The 21,274-nt window shown below is 37.0% G+C and overlaps 1 protein-coding gene across 1 annotated transcript in view; it reads left to right on the top strand.

Moving 5' to 3' along the window:
- Nucleotides 1–21,274, top strand: part of DIAPH2 (diaphanous related formin 2) — a 206,860-nt gene that overhangs the window by 39,346 nt on the left and 146,240 nt on the right. Inside the window, exons 17-18 of the mRNA XM_088527588.1 lie at nucleotides 967–1,260; nucleotides 4,490–4,604. Of these exons, the coding sequence (XP_088383714.1) occupies nucleotides 967–1,260; nucleotides 4,490–4,604 (409 nt within the window). The remainder of the gene's footprint in view (nucleotides 1–966; nucleotides 1,261–4,489; nucleotides 4,605–21,274) is intronic.

Raw genomic sequence — 21,274 nt, 5'->3', positions numbered from 1 at the left:
AGACATTTCTGTTCACACTTCATTCACCCCAATTTCAGTATTTGTTACAAATCTCTAAGCAGCCAGCAGCCCCTCTTGTTGAGTGCTCCATGAATTGCTCCATTAGAGCTTACTTAGTTCCTGGGCCGAAAAAGCCAAGTCTTGTCTAGAAAACTAGAAACTCTGTATAAGCGTCTATGGGAAGATTATGCAAATTGGATTAAATGAACAGCCTATATCACACTTTGATTTTGCAGGAGAGGATCAGTTAGGCTGTAAACTCATTGTGTGGTAGTTTGTGCATGGCCCCTGGTGTTACTTTCTAAGGAATACTTTGAAGGGCAAAATTCTGTGGGAATTTGGCATTCTGTTAGGATCTTGTGAAACAGTTTTGATAGTTCAACACGCTGCTGTTTGTGCTCATTGTTTCCTTTGCAAGTTACTGGAATGGGTGTCGTGATTGCCCTTGCACCAGAAATAACAGCCAACAGATTAAACAGATTTTTTTTTTTTTCTTTGGACTCCAAACAGGATGCTTGAATAGTTACGAACAACTGTGGCCTCCTAACCCTTACAGTGCAATACCTCCTTCAGTTATTTCTGTGGAAAAAAGATCTACTAGATGAATCATTAATATTATTAACATTCATCATTATTATTACCACCTTTGCCCAAACTTACTAAGATATGCTGAATGGGGGATAAGGTTTTGCACAACAGTAAGAAATAAAATGCTATATTATTCACTTAAATGCTACTACTATTGTAAAGTTTCCTTAAAAATGAAAACAATTTGTTTTGATGAAAATACTTGTTTGTTTATTTGGTGTTTTTAAGGTACAAGTTATTAATGCCTCTCATTTTCAACAACGGGATTGTTGTGTTTGTTACAGCAAGTATTAGGTTGAAGTACGGTTGGCTGTGAGGTGGTTTGTTCTAGTTTATATGTAACTTCTCTTCCCAGATGAAAGTACTGTTAAATTTCAGGGTCCAGGCCTGACACATCAATCGACAGAAGTGCCACCAGCACCTCCACCCCCGCCAAATGGGACAGTGCCACCACCGCCGCCGCCACCACCACCGCCCCCGCCACCACCGCCACCTCCTTTGCTAGCTAGTGGAGCAGCTCCCCCTCCTCCTCCTCTGCCTCCACTGCCACCACCTCTCCGAGGTGTTCCCGCTTTCCCCCCGCTTCCAGTGACACCAGCGTTACCCCATGGAATGAAGGAGAAGAAAAAGTATACGCCAGAAGTCTCTATGAAAAGAATCAATTGGTCAAAGGTACTGTGATGCTTGTTTTTCCCTCAGTTAATTGAACAGAGGTTTTTGAGGGAGAAGGAAGTAACATGATCTAAATAATGGTTGAAATTTGTTGAATTCATCCCATCCACTAATCAAAACATTTGGAGGTTGTGCTGCAGCTGATACTACTTTTCAAAGACACCTCATTCTACACAGGACAATCTCCATGTGTTCAGTGTTGTCCACTAACACCCTGGATGACTTTCCTAGGGATAAGATACTTAGTGTTGCAGTGTGTTCAGGGCAGTGTCAGAAATTTCATGTCCACCATAGAGAATTGTAGAACAAGGTGATGTTGTAAAAAACTGGAGAGATTGCAGTGAAATGAAATTGGGGAAAAGATTTTTGTATATAATTTTCAGTATATTTCTGGAATACTGAAGCGTATTGAAAAATACAGGTTAGTTTTTATGCTTTGTAATCCCGTTTTCTTAACGTATCTGTAAAAAATATCTTGAACCTCCTGCCTAGCATGCCAAATTACTAGCATACTGGATTGTTTTAAATAGTGCAGTTGTATGATTAAAGAGAAGAAAGAATGTATGAGTTTTCATGCTAAAAATGAAGCTGCTTATGTCTGTCTTTGAGAAATATGCCATTATCTAGTTATCAAAACAAGAGGGTCTTTTGCAGGAGGAGGGATTGTAGTTCATTTAGTTGGATGACTTAGTTTGTGTAGTCCCTTATGAATCATTTGAATTAGACAATTATGTAATTGTTTTTGCTGTAATGATGCATCTTTAGAAGTTTACCTTTGTAATACAGAGCTTTTCTTGAATTAAAAAAAAGTATAGGTGACTTCACTTCCTGTTAAAAGTGTTCATTTTGGTGTTGAATGACCTTGTTATCTCTTGCCCGAGAAATGTCTCTATGCCTACCCTTCCAAAAATATATTTTGGCTATTACGTCAGTTATTTTCTTTTATTTTCTTTGATTACTGAATTTTGATACTAATCTCTTGTGCAAGGGTTTTTTGCATAGATTTTTTTTTCTTTCCTTAAAGAGTACAGATTTTCTAAGGTTTGATTTGCCACTTCTTTGTATATCATCTTGCCACTCTTTTCGTAAATAAGTTTTTATTTTATAATATGTATTTATCACTGCAGCCAATTTGACTGAAATGAATTATATTAATATGCTTACAGAAGCCATGTATAAAGTTTACATCTGAATTCTGTGTGTGATAATAGAAAGTAACTACAGATGGATACTTGGCTTAAGTAGTCTGGGAAGAGTGCCAAAGTTTTTCCACATTTTGAAAAATAATAAAATCTATTTAGATCATCACTAAGGAACAGTCATTTTAGGAATAAAATTTTTATTGCTTAATTTAGTGCATTTAGTTGTAACTCTTCATAGCTGATGTTGCGTTAAGTTAGGTTTTAATGCCTTGTCTGCAGCTGGTGGCAAGGTAGCCTCAGAGTGAAACAGCGATCATGTAGTGAAAGGTGGAAAGGCTCCTAAGTATGATATTGATCTGATATTGATCTATTTCCTGCATGTCAGCTTAAAGTCAAGAAGCTCTTTAATTTCAAAGTTTTTATTGGCGTTTGACCAGTGTTCCAAACTTGTCAACGATAATTGAAGGCACTGAAATACAGGTGGAGGAGCATTTTTTGAAAACATGAAATGGAGACTCTGAATCATTTCTGAAGAGTAAAATCAGCTTTCAGTTTTGATTGCACTCTGTTTTCATTTTTTATTCTTTTAAAAGCTGATATCAAATGAAGTACTTCAATCCCTGTGTACTTTACTGTTTGGTACACTAGAAAAGTGGGAACTCTGCACATTTTATTAAACATAAGATTATTTCTTCTATGAAAGATGTTAATTCTTGTTGAAGACAGTGTTTCAAAAGGATATAATAATCTAGTCTCTTAAATATCCATATTGGCTTATAATTTGCAAATGCAATCATTTAGGCAGAGCAAGGAAGATCAGTGTTTCTCCTACAGTCTTTAATTAATTAGTGCACATCAGTGGTGAAGGAAAAAAAAATCAGTATCTAGAAGGTAACTAAGAGAGGAAGCAAGGGCAGGTGCAAAGCCACATGCAAATACGTTAATCAAGGCTGTTTGGAAAACTTGTCGACTGGCTAACTCGGAAAAACATTTATATCTGTACAGTTATTATGAGAAATACCCGATGGAGGTACTGCTGACATGGACTATTTCTTCCTACTAACAATTAAGGAAAGGCTACTGAACTCGCCTCGGGTTTGGATAGTTTTGTTAGACTTCAATTATTTTAACTCTGTTATCTGGAGTAGCTCAGTTTTTCTTGAGTATTAAATTGTGTTAATGTATGGTGATAAGAATACGAGATTTGTGTCTTCAAGTTATCAAATAGAGCATTAAAACGCTATATTCTACCATTTTGAAATAGAAAAGGCTAAAAAAAGAAATCAGCCTGAAAAGTGTTGCCTAAAATGCAAGCTGTTGGGAAAAGCAAGCGTTCTCAGAATCTTCTGGGAATTGCTGGTAATTTCTGACTGTCAGATAGAATCCTTTGTTACAGATTTATGCAACTGAACTTTAATTAAAAAAAAAAAAAAAAAAGCCTCTGAAACATGGTCCAGTATTCACCAGCAAGAATGAACAGGAAACAGTGATGTCCTTTCTCAAACCATGTAGGCTATTAAAGCACCTACTAGTACAAACAAGTGTCCTTAGAGTTTTTAATTTCTATGAGCAGAAATATTTGGGTAGTCTATTGTTTTGCAAAGCGTTAGGGGAATTTTTTGCTGACACCTGACACTTGAAAATGTGCGTATGGGCAGTTGCACAGGTTTGCCTGAAGGTATTAAGTTAATCTGATAAAATCATTGTGAAGATAGAGGATAGTTAGTGTGACTGTCTTCCTTAGGAAACATCTTTAAGAGAACGTTTTTAAGATGGATTGAAATAACACCTCTGTGAACCAAATTCTGACTTTTGCACACAACGTGGTGCAGGACTGAGATGGAATGATGGCAAAGGCAGCTGTGTTCATTGTCTGCTGTTTCTAATAAATTTGGTACCTCCACGGGTTAAATCTCATGTGCCATGGCACCATTTAGGCTTAAGCACTTTAAACAGTTTATTAATAAGAATGCTGTTAATTCCCAAACTTAATTCAGTACAATTATTGCAGCAGTCTAATAGCAATGATTTTAATTTGGCTATGGAAAATACTAGTTACTAACTTCAAAAATGACCTTTTGTTTCAGGTGGAGCCAAATGAAATAATGGAGTGCAGCTTTTGGGTAAAAGCTAGAGAAGATAAATATGAAAGCCCAGATCTGTTTGCAAAATTAGCACTCACCTTTGGATCACAAATGAAAGGTACCTTCTTTTACTTTTTATCCTACTTCTGGTAAGTTTGAAACTTGGAAATTCCAGTCATCCTTATGGTTTGTGCAATACTATGGAATTCACAGAGTAGTTTCATAGTGGAAAGATATGTTACAACACATACATTTTATAAGCACAGCCATCTATTACAAAAATTACCTCTCCTTGTTTTTGTGGCCTATTCTTGAACACTAAGAAAATTGTCAAAACAAGCTTTGTGAGGGTATGTGTCAAACCTGAACTTTGCAGGCAGATATGTATTTGTTTCAAGACAGATTCTAATAAAAATTCAAATTTTAATCCTAAACTATGCCCATCTGCATTAAAGTAACTAGCTGCAGGAATTTCAGGTTGTCAGGTTCTTTTAGATATTCCGCACATAGGGGGTGTAATGTATAATGTCAAATCATTGCAAGTTGCCTGAAATTTTGATTTAGTAGAGTGGTACAACAATATGCTTAGATCGCAACAGTCTTCTAAAGTTTAGGGTTGAAAAAGTGGGTGCATGTTCTTTAAACTCTGGGAATACTGGAGGAGAACATGAAATCATCTTGCGATGTATGTTGGGTCACCATGTTTAAATGGGTCGATTGTTTGGCCGTACTAAAGAATGGTTCAGTGAAAATACAGCCTATGGGGTATGGGGTTTTCTGTAAACTCAAAGTGGGATTGATCAGTATATCATGTAAAGAACTCTTTTGCTAATGTTCTTGGATTAAAAACACTTTATTTTTCAAATATTTTCAATTTTGCCAATCAGAGGTAACATTTAGTGGTATCTTAAGTCCAGAATGCAGTCGTCTAACTCCAGAACATTATGATTTGGAAACCTGCATACCCTCCTCAGCTATTTGTGGTTTTCAGATGACATTAGAGTACTTCAGAAGCGGCATACAACCTCTTGAAAACTTATTATTAAGCATGAATAGTAATGAACCTCCGAGCAGTATTTAATATGTGAGCCATTTACCAGTAATTTGTTTCAGGCATTGGGAAGTAGCAAGTACTGTTGAGGTATGGTTCAATAATAACTTATTCAAGAGCTAATGAGGCAGCCCAACAAATTATAGTCCAAAAGGCAGCAGGTACGGCAAGAATGAATTCCTGATCTAGCCACAAATCTTTCCTCCATCTGTCAGGCAGCTGGAGTACGGCGTGCTTTAGGGAGCTGCACTTCTTGAAGGTGAATGGAGTCACATGAATCAGGTTTTCATAGAACAAATCTAAATAAGCAAACTACACTTCACAGAATCATAGAATGCTTAAGGTTGGAAGGGACCTCACTTAGTATTTAAAAGAACTGAATGTGTGTTCCAAGATGTAAACATATTTTCTATGTTGTTTTATCTCCTTGCTTTTGCGAACTAGCATTTCATCTTGAAGGTCTTTTCCAACCATAATGATCCCATGCTTCTATGTAGTGCTTTGTATTTTAACTGCAGGGAATCTTTTCGTAAGTAAAAGTGCTAGAATGCTTTTGCACTCCTAAAAATTATGAGGGGCTTGTATTACTTCAAGTGCGAGTTATTATGCATGGAAATTTCTGGTATCCTGGATGTATTCTGAGTTTCAGGAATAAGAATAATGTTTTATACTAATACAGTATTTTAAAAGTGTATTCAGGCTAAGCCAGGTGTTTCAGAGTATCATAACTTTGCTGAATTATGCTTCAAGTAGAGTTTTTCCTTGAGTCATTTTTGAATGTGTGGGTTTCGTGTGCCCATTGGAAACCCCTTAGAAAAGTCATCATCTTTTCAGCTATTTTTTTTTTTTGTAGATAGTATTGAGTTTTTACACTCAGAGTTCTTGCTATTTTAAGTAGTCACTGGATCTTAACTATTAGTATTTGGAAGGTACCGTGTTTCACATTTTTGTCTCTAAATCCTTTGATTTTGTTTTGTTTTTCTCATAGAAGTTCAATAGATTTTGGGGCTCACGGGTACAAGTAAAGACTTCTTGCAATGAGGTGCAATTATGTCTAGTTTGTCACTGGCTTAGGTGTAATGGCAAGGCATGGAACTCTTTAAAATGAGCCTGCAGCAGCATATAACATTTGAAGTGGAATAAGTACCTTCCTAATGGAAATGACAACCTTCTGCCTCGAGCTGAATTCTTTCATCAGCAATTGAAGAAATGTTCCTGAATTTCTCAAAATCCTTCTTCATTAAAAGTATTGCAAAAACTCCTCTTGAAATGTTGACATAGTTGTCAGTTGCCTATGAGAGGAAACTCTTCCTGACCTATTTGCACAGTTATAAAACTATAAACAACAGGAGTTTTCTTACTAGCTTCATTTTGTGGTAGCTTTGCAGATGTTTGTCCTGTCCTTCCTGAGGTTATTCTCACTTAATAATTGCAGAAAATAATATGGATAGGAGGACTGTTAAAAATACGAAGATTACCATGTTAGTGCTTATTTGAATTTATCTGAAATGGAAGTTATGAGCAGAAAAGTTGTTAAATATGCTAAAGACCCAACTATTGCCAAATGGGTGAAGGAGATGTATACCAAAATGCAATGCACTATTTAGTTGAAAAGTTTCTAAGGAAAATATGGTGCACTTTCACAAGTGTGATGTAGTTATACTGTTCATAGCTGGAAAAAAAAATACATGTATGCTTTATTTTCATACACTTGCACAAATGAGGTAAAAAATCATGTGGCCAGTTTTCATATGGGCTAGCTAGTATTTTGGAAAATGCTACCGTGTATTACACTGAACACAAAAATCCTACTTAGCTTAATTAATATTGCCTATTTTCTTTTATTTTTTTCTTAATTAAAGCTTTAATGAAAGCTCTAAAAGCCCCTAGAAGTTGCAAGAGTCTCATAGTAACTTAGTACAGGCTCACGTAACTACATCCAACATGAAATTTTCCTCTGCAACTTCTATCTACAAACGATTGCATTAAAAGGGTTCCCAATGCTTCTTCCTTACCTTTAGCCGTAAGATGTGCTCTGCAGAGAGCACATCAATCACCAAAAAGCTGATTTCAAGCATAATCTAGGATCGATAAAATTTCTCTTTTCAGTTAGTTCTGTTTCTCCATATGATTTCCTAATGCGCTCCGTGAGAGTGACAGGTAATGACACAGACCTGTGTTTTATTGTCTTGGGAGAGCCCAGGCAACATGTAAAACAAATCTGTGCATGAGAGGAAGAAAACTGACAAGCACTAAGAATTTATTGCAGTAACTTGGGGAATATTATCTTCTATTCTATGATACTTTGGAATGCCAGCAAGTGCAGTGACTGAAGCAAAGCAAATGATAACATGCACATGTATTCAATTTTGGTATTTCCAACAAGAGCAATCATAAATTTGATTAAATGAATTCTACTCATGTTCTTTTTGGACAATGGGAATGACAGCTTCCTTTTTCTCACTTATCACAGTTTTGTTTTAAGATACTTAAGAAATATTTTCACCTTGGTTGTCCCAGAACTACCTGCTCCCTGTTTGTCGGGGTGACACCACCTTTCATGGAAGGCAGTCAAACCTGCAAGAAAATGATACCTTTTGGAAAGGTACCAGGAAATGGAAAACAGACTTGAAGTGAGAAAAAATGAATGTCACAAAGTTCACCTCTAAAGCACACTTTTAATTAATTAAGGAGTTATTTATTGTGTGTGTCAATTAACTGCAAAAAGATAAGGATGTTTAATCACTCAGCACCAAAAATAGAGTGGAATTTTCTTTGGTAAAATAATTTTATCTAAATATAGTTGGATGCAAATTTCTTTGAAAGTAAGAGGAAGGTTAAATCTTCACTCATTGTTGAACTGTCAGATGTTTAAAGTAAATGCTTAGCTAACATATTCAGTGTGTTCAGTTGGGTTCGAATCAGAGCTCATCAAACTACACAGTTTGTTCTGAGATCAATTACTGAGCACACTTAGGGAAACCTCTCCTCTGTAGGGAGCATCAGAAGTGTCTTAGGGTGTTAGGCCCTTTCAGACTTTCCAGGATTTTGAGATGTCAGGGTTTGAACTAGGTTAATTGACTTCTAATCATTGCCGTCTCAGTACGGTCTTGAAGGGTTTTTTCCAGTTTTCTTCAATAGAAATGTAGGTGACCTGAAAACCTTTCTGGGGCCTTTGTCGAGTGGACTCTAAGGCTCCAGACTGCCCGTAGAAAACTTTAGATGTGTGTTTTGAACTTGAAACCCTGTTCCCAGATGCAGAGGAGGAAGTGATGACCGTAGTCTCTCCTCAGTTTGAGGAAAGAAATGGGATTGCAAATCAGGTACAGTTAGGATTTAGTGGGTGCCTGTAGGTTATTAACAAGTTGGGTAATGTTAAGATGAGGTGCCATGAGGAATACATCTTTCCCATGTAAGGAAAATTGCTTTTTTAAAACTTTGAGCTACTTTCTGTGAACTGTTAAGTACTTTCTTAATTACAAATAATCATTTCTGGTTTGGGGAGTATAAAGAGGAAGTGAAACTGAATTAAGTCAGCTGGGTTATGTAATATTAACCCTGAAGTGTTTCTTAAGAATTAGAAGAACTTTCTTAAGAAGTTAGGTGATCCCAGTGATCTAAGAAAGGTATCTTGTCGTTATGAGGAGTTTGTTATAGGATCTTGAAGTTGTTCATTTCTGCTAATGTACAATAAAATAATGAAATACACTGTCACCTGAAAGAGCCTTATGATGGGTTTAAATTATCCAATACGTATGATATACAGTCTTGGAATTCTTGAATTGAAAAAATGGTTCTGCTTTTGATTAAATGCATAATAGAGTATTTTCCTTGTAAGGGAGATGTTTTAATCAAGTTGACCAGTAATTTATGATCATTATATTAATCCAATCTGGTTATACTTTTCTGGAAACTTGTACTTCTACTTCAGTAAAATTAAAATATACTCTTTTTTTCTTGGACAATTTGCATTTCTGTAGAATGTCATGAGAAGGTCAAGTGTAGCATTAGCTTTTTTGACAAGAACAAGCTTAATAGCAAATCTTTCACAGTATTTAAGCAAATCAAATACTGTTTTTTATCTAGAGCAATGTTTCGTATATGTTTTGGTTTTATCCCTTAACTGATTTCAGAATTTACTGTGGGCTATGCAAGTATTGCAGGGAAGAGAGCAGCACCATCAGCAGCAATGTGATGCCTGTAGTGCTTACTGCAATATGAGTCTCAAAAACTGCTTGTGTTGGTGTTGAATTTTGTGAAATATGAATATGAAATATGTATAGTAAGTGTCTTATATCAAGTAAGTTTTTTTTTTTAAAAAAAAAAAAAGTTACAGCTGTGTGAATTAGAAGAACTGCCATTTGCTTGGAGCCTCCTGTAACTTTCTGCTCTGATGTGAGAATACCCAATATATCTGGCCTGCAGCTATCAAAATCTGTGACTTTTCACTATTAGTTTGATAGTCTAATTGCAAAACTCTGCAAAGCAAGTTAATGCCTTTTCCCTAAAGGATCATATTAATTTCTGGCTCTTGTAATTTAGGTAGTGTATTTTGCCAGTCAAGAATGATAGTGTTACTCTGAAGAAATTAATTATGTGTACTGTAGATCAGTAAAGGTAGTAATTAGTACATAATAGTCTGTAACTATTGGGATTGTTCCAGCACAGAATTCATTATCCCTATGACTTCCCTCAAGGGAGAACCTCTCAGCCGGTCCAGGTTCTGTTGCTTCTTTATGACGCCAGCTTTGAAATAATTCAACTCTCCCTTTATTTGTGTGTTCAACATTAGGTTGAAATAATGTTTTAATAGCTGAGTTAGATTATTCACATTATAGGTTCTGAGTGACTGAGAGAACAGAGAAAATACAAACTTGGAGGTAAACTATCCAACATGCAGGTGTGTATGTATGTGGTGTGTGTTTTTAACAGTGATTAGTATTTAAACGATGGCAGGTAGAGCTGTGTGGTATTTTCGATGTTGTTTACAAATGCATAGAAATTTCCACTTGTTTCTAGACTCTTCAACTAAGTTCATAGATACAGAAGTGAAAAATGCAGTGGCAAAACACATGGCATTTTCATAACACTTCTAGCCTTTTTTTTCTGCACTTTTAGTTTAGTAATACTAATTAAATGTATTTCTGTAATACCACCATTCATCTTCTGCATAAGAAACATGAAGTAATAGTAATATATTCTTTAGAGTGCTTTATTGCAGAGTTATGATTAATATAAAGCTTGCATAAATAGTTGCATTAAAAATACTAAATAGTACTAAAATATAGTTTAGTATGTTCATGTTTTGGGTCAGTATCAGAGGTTTAGCATTTAAGCTTGTTTTGTTGAGTGGAGGTGAAGAGTGTTCAAAAACTGAACACAGCGCAGAAAGGTGGTTGGAGCAATTGAAAAGAGAGCCCAGCAGATGTGGAGAAGGCTCAGGAACAGCCCAGGGAGCTGCTATTGCTTCTGAGAGAGAAATAGTGTGTGACGTGATGAGCTTAAGTAGGATGTGATGTTTAAGTAAAACTAACTCCCGAGTCCTTCAGCTACACTGATGATTTCAACACCCTCTTAATATATCTTAATATGCATATGAAAGTGATAAGTGCTTTCCTTTTTGGCTGTAAGACTATAAGCTGTTCAGGAAATTTGATCTGTGCAGCATTGTAATCAGGTAATAATGCTTACCCAAGTTTATATTAAATATTGAACCCTCCCTCCTTTTGAACAGCAGAGGAATTGACTTAAAATAGGTGCATGTTTTGGCTATTTCTGTCAGTAGGTGGTACAGTAGATATGTTCAGGTGTCGTTTATGAACCAAAAGGGTGGCCACCTTATGTAGAGAGCCCAGTTTACTGTTGCTCTAGTGAAGTCTCAAATGGTTGTTCCTCTGGTTAGGGTGCACATGACCACCCCTACTAATCCTAGGATCTACCCCTTTGGGGGACATAGTGCTGTTCTTACCCCCTTTCTTAGTTGAGTGAATGTCAGTGATGCTGCAACAAGTCACCCCATCTCGAGTGCTTTATATGGAGGTGTAGGATGTTGTAATGGAGATCTCCTCCTCCTTGCTTTTAAATCCCCTGGGGGTTACTTTTATCCAAGTGTTAACACACTCTGCTTGCCTGTTGTTTTTTCACTGTCTCTATCCTTCTGCTAAAATATTACTTAAAACAGTATTGATTTTCTTGTGAGTGTATCACACACTAGCATTTTCTGTTTGCATTTGTTACAGTAGGTCGGACTAGCTTATCAAGAATTCCTTCATGCTTTGGTCATCAGCTTCTAGTGATATTTTTAGACATTATTCTCAACTATTTTACAAATGCTTGGATAGCTACACTCTAATTAAGCTGAGTTGCCATTATTTGAGTTGCAGTGTGTTAGTAGTTTTGATTAGCTCCTACTTCCTGGGGATGGCTATCATTCTAGGTCCAAAATCAATTTGTATGAAGTACTGAATCAAGGCCATAGTATCAGTGGGCTGCTAGTCCCACCTGCTTCAGAGCCTTCATTTTTCCTTTCCTCAACTTGTGCACTGGCTCCTCATGAAACGTGACCTGAAATATCCCCAGGAATACAATATTATAACTTGGACTTTATATTTGGCCATCGCTATGAGAACGTGCCTAGGAGGTAAACAACTTAGCTGTTTCATTATTTGAAATTGTTATTCTTCCAGGAAAAGCCCTACAATACAGCAATATAAAAGACGCAAGTGTCTGTATTTAATTTCTTCAGTCCTGCAAACAAATTAGATCATTCAAAGCAAGAAGGCACAATGCCCTTATTATATTCTTTCAGCCTTAATTAAAAAAATGTTTTGAGCAGTTTTTCTTGATACTACTGACATAATTATAAGATGTCCAATATCCACGAATACAAGTCAATAGTACCCTTAAAGGTAACTTCATGCAGAAGAGATTTGGAAGAAGTGCTTGGTCCAGCTTTGAACTTGACGGACAACATTTGCATTCCCTTGTGATGGGTATTTCTATATGAAAGAAAAATGGATTAGTGTGAGGGAAAAAAAAAAAAAAAAAAAAAAAAAACACATCTTAAACTCGGATAAAAATCACAGAGCACTTCCACCTTTGCACATTTTAAATATGTTAAAAGCTTTGCAGTCAATTTTGTTCCAAAATTCCCATAACACCGGTGTATGTGTAAGGTGGGAGACAGCTAGCTTCATTTTAATACGAAGTCTCTGGTATTTAACATGGGTCCGTTGTACCTGAGCCGTATGCATTGCTTTGGGGACATAAAAATAGAAAGCGAGGCCAAGAGCCCCAGTGGTGCTGCCTTGTGGATTGCAAACTGCAGGTGGCTCCCTTGGCCTGCTGCAGACCGCACAGTGCGTCGCAGGTTCCTCGCGCTGCGCGGGCTCTGCCTCGCACACGTGGAAGAGCCAAACCGCGGGAAAGCCACGGCCCTGCAGGAGGCCCTAGCCGAGGGCTTCAGGGTCCTGCAGGAATCTCAGCGTGCTAGTCTGCGTGCTTATGTCAGCGTTTTTCACATCTGTGTTTCAAGTATGGGAAATTAAAGTAGGTTAGTTTGCTCTTTCTTTTAATGTAACTTGCATTTTTTAACAATAAGTTCAAGTGTAATAAAGAGCAGTTAGCTCTCTAGAAGAGCAATAGCAAGAGCCATCAGCTCGTCGTTTTTCTTTTTTAGTGTTTCTTTATCTGTCCACTCTGCACGTTGACAAGGTCTGTGTTGCCAAAAACTTTCATTAAATAAGCCCTGATTGCTGCATTTATTGCTACTAAGCACAGATAATAGATTGGATCATAAATTAAAACAAGGCTAAGTCAGTATAAGTTTTTATTTAGTATGCTGAGGTTTCTCTTATGTCATTGGTATTTTAACTTTAAAATACAAGCAAAAAGTCATGTTTTAATCTTATGCTTTTAGAATCATTTAAATGTTGATCTCAGTAGTTGCCCCAGAATGTCTGTCTTGATTTAAAAAAAAAAAAAAAGGTGTAAAAGTTTGTTTTTAAAAAAGTGTGTATAGCTAATAATATGATAATAAACCTAATAATAAGCCTTTTCTTCCTGTACGCATCTGAGTAGTTCATGCAGCATAATAATGCTTAAATTTAAAGTATCAAGGCAGAAGAATAGCGTATGATCTTTATGCTGGAAGTCAATTTTTGCATCCCACCCTACATCTGAGCTGCAGACGTGAGCTCGTACTCGTGAGACCAACTGTGCGGGGCTGCGCAGAGCAGGCAGCGGTTCCGGCCGGCCCGCGCGCCGACGCGTGGCGCCGTGCTGCAGCGAGGCACGCGAGGCCTCCCAGGAACTGCTCTGCATTGGTTTCTCTGGCAGTTTTTTTCCTTTATTTTGTGTGAGGGGAGCCACTGTGCAAACAGTGGTGGTTCAATAGCACCTGCTTCTGTTGAAGGGAGTTGGGGGCCCTTTATTTGCAGGGCATCAGTAGCCATTTCATTCATCACGGTACAAAAGGACTAACGTGAGAGCAGCGTCCTGAAGGGGCCACCACAAACGAAGGCTCCCGGTGAGGAGCGAGGGTTTGTAAATTCTAGCCCTTCATATGTTGTTTTAGTTAGCCTTTAATTAGTCTGTGCTTTTCTTCCAAAAAAAATTATATGGACCCTTTTGCTGTGATAGGTAATTTGTAGCATTGAATAATATATAGATGTTATGAATAATGAATGATACATATATATACATTTTTGAAAACCTACATTAAGCAAAGCAGGTGTACTGTTAATTGGACCCAGTGGCTCTAATACTACTTATTTGCTACCAGTTGATTGTCTGTTCAATATTAAGTGCAAAAGTTGGATCTAAAAAGACATTTAATTTACTCCCTTTATTTAGGAGAACCTGACAGTTTCTTGCATTGACTGTATTTTACATTCGCTTGTGTTGATAAAATGTACAGGTCAGCATTGCTGTTAGTATTATTGAGAAGAGGTGAAAGCTTTCTAACCATAAATGATCTTGCAGAGGCTGGTACGTTGAGCCAAAGTGTTTTGTGTGGTGGTTTGATGTGAGGGAATGATAATGCTATGAAAAGACATTTGTTTGAAACAGAGAGCAAGGTGGGGTTTGTTGGGTTTGTTGGTTTTTGTTTTTTTTTAAGTTTGGGGCTACAAAAATTGCTATAGCAGAGGATAGTGAGTAAAGACTATCCCGGATAAGCTCCTAAGCATCAGCATCAAAAAGCATCACCATTTTTGAGCCGATGCTCAAGAATTTGTGAAGTTTTTTTTTTTTTTTTTCTCCCTATTACTTAAGTAATACTTTAACTGCTCAAAAAATTTAGTATTTTAATGTATTTGGTGGGATATGTTCAGTACTTGTAGAAAATTGCATGACACAGCTAAGCAGGTAATCAGCTAATGAACCTCTTTTCTATATTTTATTTTCTTCATAAAAGTCTCTTCTATTTGAAAGATGGATGAATCAATTCTGTCTATCAAGTAAGCTTCGGAGGGAAGATGCTCTGTGGACAGGCATGATGTTTTCCTGCACCTTTAGCATCTCCCAAGTTCCCCATTAGAATAAGGATAGTGATCCTTAATGCTCATCATATACACACAGGTTACATTACCCGCACTACAGGCTTTGGAGAAGGGGATTCTTTTGGCTACTTTTCTGACTACTTTTGAGTAACTTGTTTGACACATGGAGAGTGTTAACTACTTTATGTATCGTTTATCTAAGGGAAATAAAGCTTCTTGATAGTGACTTCATAAAATGCACCAGAGGAAGAAAGGCAATTTTTGTATTCCAAAATGTCTATTCTGGTCTCAGGGATGTGTTGTTCAAATGAAGTATAGCAGATTTAATGAGCAGTCGAGGACAGAGACGCATGTACTAGGCACGCTGGGGAAAGAGGTTGTGTACAAAGACTAATTAGCATGAAATATGAATACATTCATGAAGTAGTCTTGATATATAATGCTCTTACAGAGAATAATTTTTCCATGAGTTCAATGAAAAAGAAGTTCAGAAGTTGAAGTGAAAAAATAATCTTGTTTGTTTTTAAGAAAATCTATTCCTGCAATAAAATGCATGCTGTATGAATAGGTAAGATCATCAACCTGAAAAGATTTTTTTCTCTAATGTCAAAACAAAGCAAAAAAAAATCACATCAAAGATGTTTTTCTTAATTTTTTTCTGACTTTTTTTTTTCTTTAGCAAAGGAATTTAGGTTAGATATTGGAAAAATCTATTCAAATCAAAGCCAGTTACACAGAATATGATTAAGTAGTCTTTTCTGTGATACCACAAGGTATTATTTTAAATAAAATAAGTCTATTTTGAAGATTTCCCAGAAGTGTGTATTATCTTTTATGCACATGTACATATGACTCAAATTTGTTTAAAAAAGTCCATGCGTACATATGTGTGCCTATATACATATACACACGTGCCCCCACGCGCATGTACAAACACATACGCATGCTGGTAGCAGGTTGTAGGTCAATCATTTGATGTCAGTTTTAGGTTTCTCTTCTGTAATTTTGTGCGAGTTATATATTTCCCCTTTTTGTGTGTTCTTTGCAAGTTTTAATATTTTGAGAAAACTTGGATGGTGAAAAAGGCTCCCCATCTACACACTGCTAGAAAGCTGGGAGCTGTAATGTCAGCTGGGGACAGGCCGTATGCAGGTGACTGAATCTCTTGTGCGAGAAAAGTTGAAAAGTCCCGAGGAAAGGAAGGAAAATCCTGAAGAGAGATCTGCTACTCTCTGGGAAAGTTTGGGCCACTTGTTGAAGAGACTGTATCCCTGTGCTTAAATGTCCTGAAAAAGGTGCAGTAGAGTTGCAGGAATGACAAGTCATTTGTTGTTTAAACAAGTGTTGGGCTACTTTCTAAGTGTGCTTTTTGTCAAATGCTTGCTGTATGATTCTTATTTTTTTTGTACTGAAGTAAAAACAGTGAAATGGGGTTTGATTTGTAGGTCCAGATAGGGGTTGTGCTGCCCTGTAGTAATTAATTCCATACTTTTGAAAGATGCACTCTGCCTATGTCTTAGTTTTCCATGGAAAATTGAGCTTTTTGTCTGTTGTTCCTGTTTAACTCCTCCCTACCCCCTGGAAAAAAAAATGCTTTGAGATAGGGACTTTTACCTGGTGTTTAGTCGTTTCTGCTGTAACGCTATCAGAAGACACTTTTGACAGAGTATCTGTCTTGGCAAGAACTCTTGCCAAATATAAATAGACTAAGGACAGATCTGTTATCTAAATGAATATAGGTTCTTTGGAGATAAATACTTAAAAAATGGTACCTAAGGGTGAACAAATCAAATGTTATTAACTTACTGAATTCACTCAGAAATTGAAAATACTATTTTTGGAGTTATGAACATACATAAAAAGGTGATAATTCTGCTGAGTTATTGATTTGTTAATAGTTTCTTGAAGTATGTGAAATTTAAGTTGTCATTTGGTATATTCTATCTGTGTTGTATCTCTTGTGTAATTGTGAGAAACTGGAATGTTTCAAACTTAATTTTTCCAGACACCTTTTTTTCTAGTCTGTATCATGAGAATAAAATTCCGGAATACTAATAGAGAATAAAATTCCGGAATACTAATAGAGAATAATTTCCTAAAGTTAAGAGGCAGAAGAATATGAAATTTATGGCTTTCTAAAGTCAAAAACACTTTGTTAAACTAGTGGACTTATATGGAGTTTCATTTGATTTACAAGAGCCTTATCTTCTAAACTATAGATAACTTAGAATATCCTAGGTGATTTTCCTTTTTTTTATTTATTTATTTTTTTCTTGGGTTGAACACAAACTTAGTGATTTCTCTTTTAGCTGACTTTTGCTTATGATGCTAAAATAAAGGTAAAAAGAGCACAGATGACATCTGGTAAATTTGGACTATACTCTGAACTGAGTATGTGCATATACTTAAAATGTGCTCCAGTGTATAGTGAAACCTGTCTATACAAGTAAATGTGGAAAAACTGGTAAGTGTCCATAAAATTAATCCTTTAATGTAAAAATATATAATTTCATTCAGAAATTAAGCTCTGGATCTGATGGCTATTGAAACATCCTGTTCTGCCAGCTTTATAAAACAGTATGTGTCAGTTAATTGCCAATAGCATTATTAATAGTGATAATTGCGTCCACTTCTCAGGTCAAGCAATGTAATTCTAACTTTAATTTAGTCTGAGAATAGAATTATTTTTGTGTAAAATGAGGCCAAATTTAACGAGTACTAAATCAACAGAAAGGAGCACTATTTCACTGTCTAGGTCAAAACACCAAGATGTACCAGGATACTCTTAAAAGCTGCACTCGATTTTGGACTCGATACAAATTGAGGATTCTGGGACTTTAATTAAGGTATTGAAGTGAAACTCTTTTTTTCTTAGGTTTCTGTTTCAAAGTTAGATGTAAAAAAGAAGGATACCTAAAATACACATTCATAAGTATACTTATTAATTATTTAGTTAAAAAACCCTGGCTTAATTTTTTTAATGTCAAATGATAGTGAGATGGGGTGAGGGGAGGGGGCAAGGGATGTACTAAATACTTCATTTTTAGTCTCTTGCATTAAAAACAGTGCCTGCTTGACTTGACTGTTGGAAAGGGACTATCCTTTTTGCTTCATTGTTTTTAGGATTTCTTTAGAAAATGTGGTTCATGTAAGTGCCTTTGTCTGGAAAGATGTGTCTTTCCCAGGCCTAATCAAGAGGTACAATACATTAAGAGATTTTTACATAACAGACTTAGACTGATAAAAGAAAACTAGTTTAGGATAATGTTGGTAAAATATGACTGTTCTTTTTCAGCACTTGATTTTACTTGAAATTTTTATTCTAAATCTTGATCCTTTTCTTTTGCTTCTAAAAGTTGCACAGGTAACAGATGCAGCCGATTATAGAAAATACTGGTAGGAATTCTGCCTGGCAGCTTGTTGATGGCAATAGCCAGATTTCTTGGGGAAAAACTTAGCTAAGACAGCTGTCTAAATTAGGTATTTTATGATAATAGCATTCATTTTCAAGGGTAAATGTCTTCTCTTACCCACATAAAAGAAATCAGTCTTTTCTTTTCTTTCTTGAAAAATGCATTGACTAATCTTTTTAATCGCTAGTTCAGCACTAATATATGCGAAATGTAGGCATCTAAAATCTTGATACCTGGCAAAAAAATTCCAGGACAAGTGCCTCTCTGTAGCCAAAGGCACCAGGTTCATGTGAAGTGCTGCAGATGCGGGCAGAGATAGGAGGAGTGGCAGTGACAGAGGGAGAAATGGGACAGACAGTCCTGGGGCTTGATGGAGGGAAGGCGAGAGAAAAGTCAAGGGAAGAGACTGCTGACGTGGCTAAGCAATTCTTCAAATCCAGCAAAATTAGTGTCTGTCTTACTGCCCTTTGGCAGGATAAATAGAAGGGGGAAAATGCATGTTTTATTTTAAAAACTTTGAAGTCTAAATATTTATTTCATTTCAACTTGTGGCTGGAAAGATGGAAACCGCCAAGACGGATGGGTTAACCAACTGTAGTTCAATTGTACAGCTTAACTTTGCAAATTCCTGATGCAATTTCCAAATCGAATATTATACTAGCTGTAACTATTTTATGGTAGCGTTATCAGAAGAAGAGGTATTTAACTTATTAATTTATTCACCAGATGTGATAGTCAAATATAGTAGCAGTCAATGATGTTATAAGAGTAGTAGCAGTCAATGGTGTTATAAGAACTAATAAGAAGAATATAGTTCCCATGCTATTTTTTGACACAACTCATTTGTAAAACTCAGTCGTGACTTTTCTCCTTCTATGGAACAGAATCTGTGGGGTTGATGTCACTTCCTTATGCTTGATTACATTAATTAGGCATAAAACATACAAGATTGCGAGAGATGTTCCCTGCTCTTTTCCCCCGCCAGGCTTTTATTTCTTATCTTTAGATCTCCGAGTAAGATCCACTTTCAGATCAATTGCTCATTTTCTCTCTAATGAAACTTTATTATTTTTATTTATTTATTTAAAATCCTATTAGGTAGTTAGCTGTTATGATTGCAGAAAGGACAGAGTGGCAGCAGGAGCACTTAATTAATTTTACTTCAGGAATTGATAAGTGAGTCATGTGGATGAGCTGCGGAATGCCAGGTGGCACTGGGAATGAGCAGGAGCTCCCGCGGCTGCCAGGCGCACCGACACGGGGCTGTGCTTGCACCAGCTCCGCGTTCATCTCCGGGTATTTGGGGGCACAGCTTGCAATTTGTCAGAGGTTAAGACCGAATGACAGGTTGATGACTAAATAGATTCAGATGCAAGAACATTTTATCACAGTTCTGTGTAATTTCTGAATTACAGGACAAAGATGGTACCGGCCAGGAAAGAATTTGGCAGGGCTGGTGTGGTGGTTGTAGCTGAACTGCAGGTATAGGCTGGGCACGGGGCCATAGGGTGATCCAGTGTCTCCCTTTCCCAGGATCCATAGAATATCCCTGAGTTCCGGTAGCTGCAGGAGGGGTGAGGACACCTCCTTGGGGACTGCTCTCTTCAGCTGGTGCTGAGTTTTCCTGCCTGTGCCGCCGTAGCCGCCGCTCGCAGGCTGCCTGTGCCGGCCCTGGACGCGGGGGCCCTTGATGAGCAGGGGGTTTGCCTGGTTTGGTGTCTGCTTCCTTGGGCACAGCAGCTGCTCAGAGTTCATTCTGTTGCTCAGGACAAGAGAGGGGCCGTATTTGATCTTCTCTGCTAAGGGAAGAGGCTGGTGGATGCCCACAGGCTCAAGCTACAGCTGGGCTACGTTGGCCTCCATGCCCTTCCGTGGGGAAGGGGGAATGACGTGAGCGGGCGAATGGAAGGGCTCGGCAGGGCCGGTCACGGGGGAGAGGCTGCAAGGGCATGTTTGAGCCCATGTGGTATTTACCTTTCCCCAACTCCCCCCTTTTTTGAACTAAGGTTCCTGTAAAAATAACATCTTGCTGATGCTTTTGGAAATATAAAATTAGGAGTAGCTTCTCAGTAAAATCAATTCAGCTCATCTTTAAGGACTTTGAATATGCTGCAGTATTACTGAATTTTTAAGCTACAAAATATCTCATCTTGTAATCTTTTTATGAAGATGTTAGCTTGCCATTTACTTGGCGTGCATAACTCATTATTTATTGTTTCTTATTTTCCACTGCCTCATATAAGCTTCTCTTTCTCTCTTTCTTTGTTTACTTTCTTTTCTTTTGCTTTCTTTTTCCCCAAAGGAGTGATCATCTCTGTTTAATAGTTTTGGTTGCTCAGGAGTACTCCTATATGTATATTTTTATGTTCTCTAAAAGTGATCTACATGTAAAAACAGTTTCCCCTAGATTTGCAGCTCTTTATCCACAAACCTTCTTTCAAGGCCAACTTGGGGAATAACCATTCAATTATTTTTTTCTATAATGACTTTTGCTGAAAAATGCCAGTGAATACAGTTGTTAAGCCACCTGCCAGATGGAAATAAGCTGAAATTACTCATTCATTTCTTATGACAGTACAAGGGCTTTTGTTCACTGTGGGTACAGACTTGCTATAAATTGGAGATTAAGGCTCAGGTTCAGACAGGCTAAAGTTCACCTAAATCTCTGCTTTGTTCAGCTATAGCAAATAAGGTACAAGTAGCTTGTTTATAGCAAAATATGATCACTGGTTTTCCTCAAAACAACAGGACATATTTTCATAACTAAAAGGCAAAATTATTTAAAAAGAAAAAGCAATTAGAAGATGCTACATAGCAAGGAAAG

Source organism: Tinamus guttatus, unplaced genomic scaffold, assembly GCF_059628265.1.
Source record: "Tinamus guttatus ecotype Peru unplaced genomic scaffold, ASM5962826v1 Tinamus_guttatus_pri_ptg000287l, whole genome shotgun sequence".
Taxonomy (NCBI): Eukaryota; Metazoa; Chordata; class Aves; order Tinamiformes; family Tinamidae; genus Tinamus; species Tinamus guttatus.
This window is presented reverse-complemented; position numbering and strand designations above follow the sequence as displayed.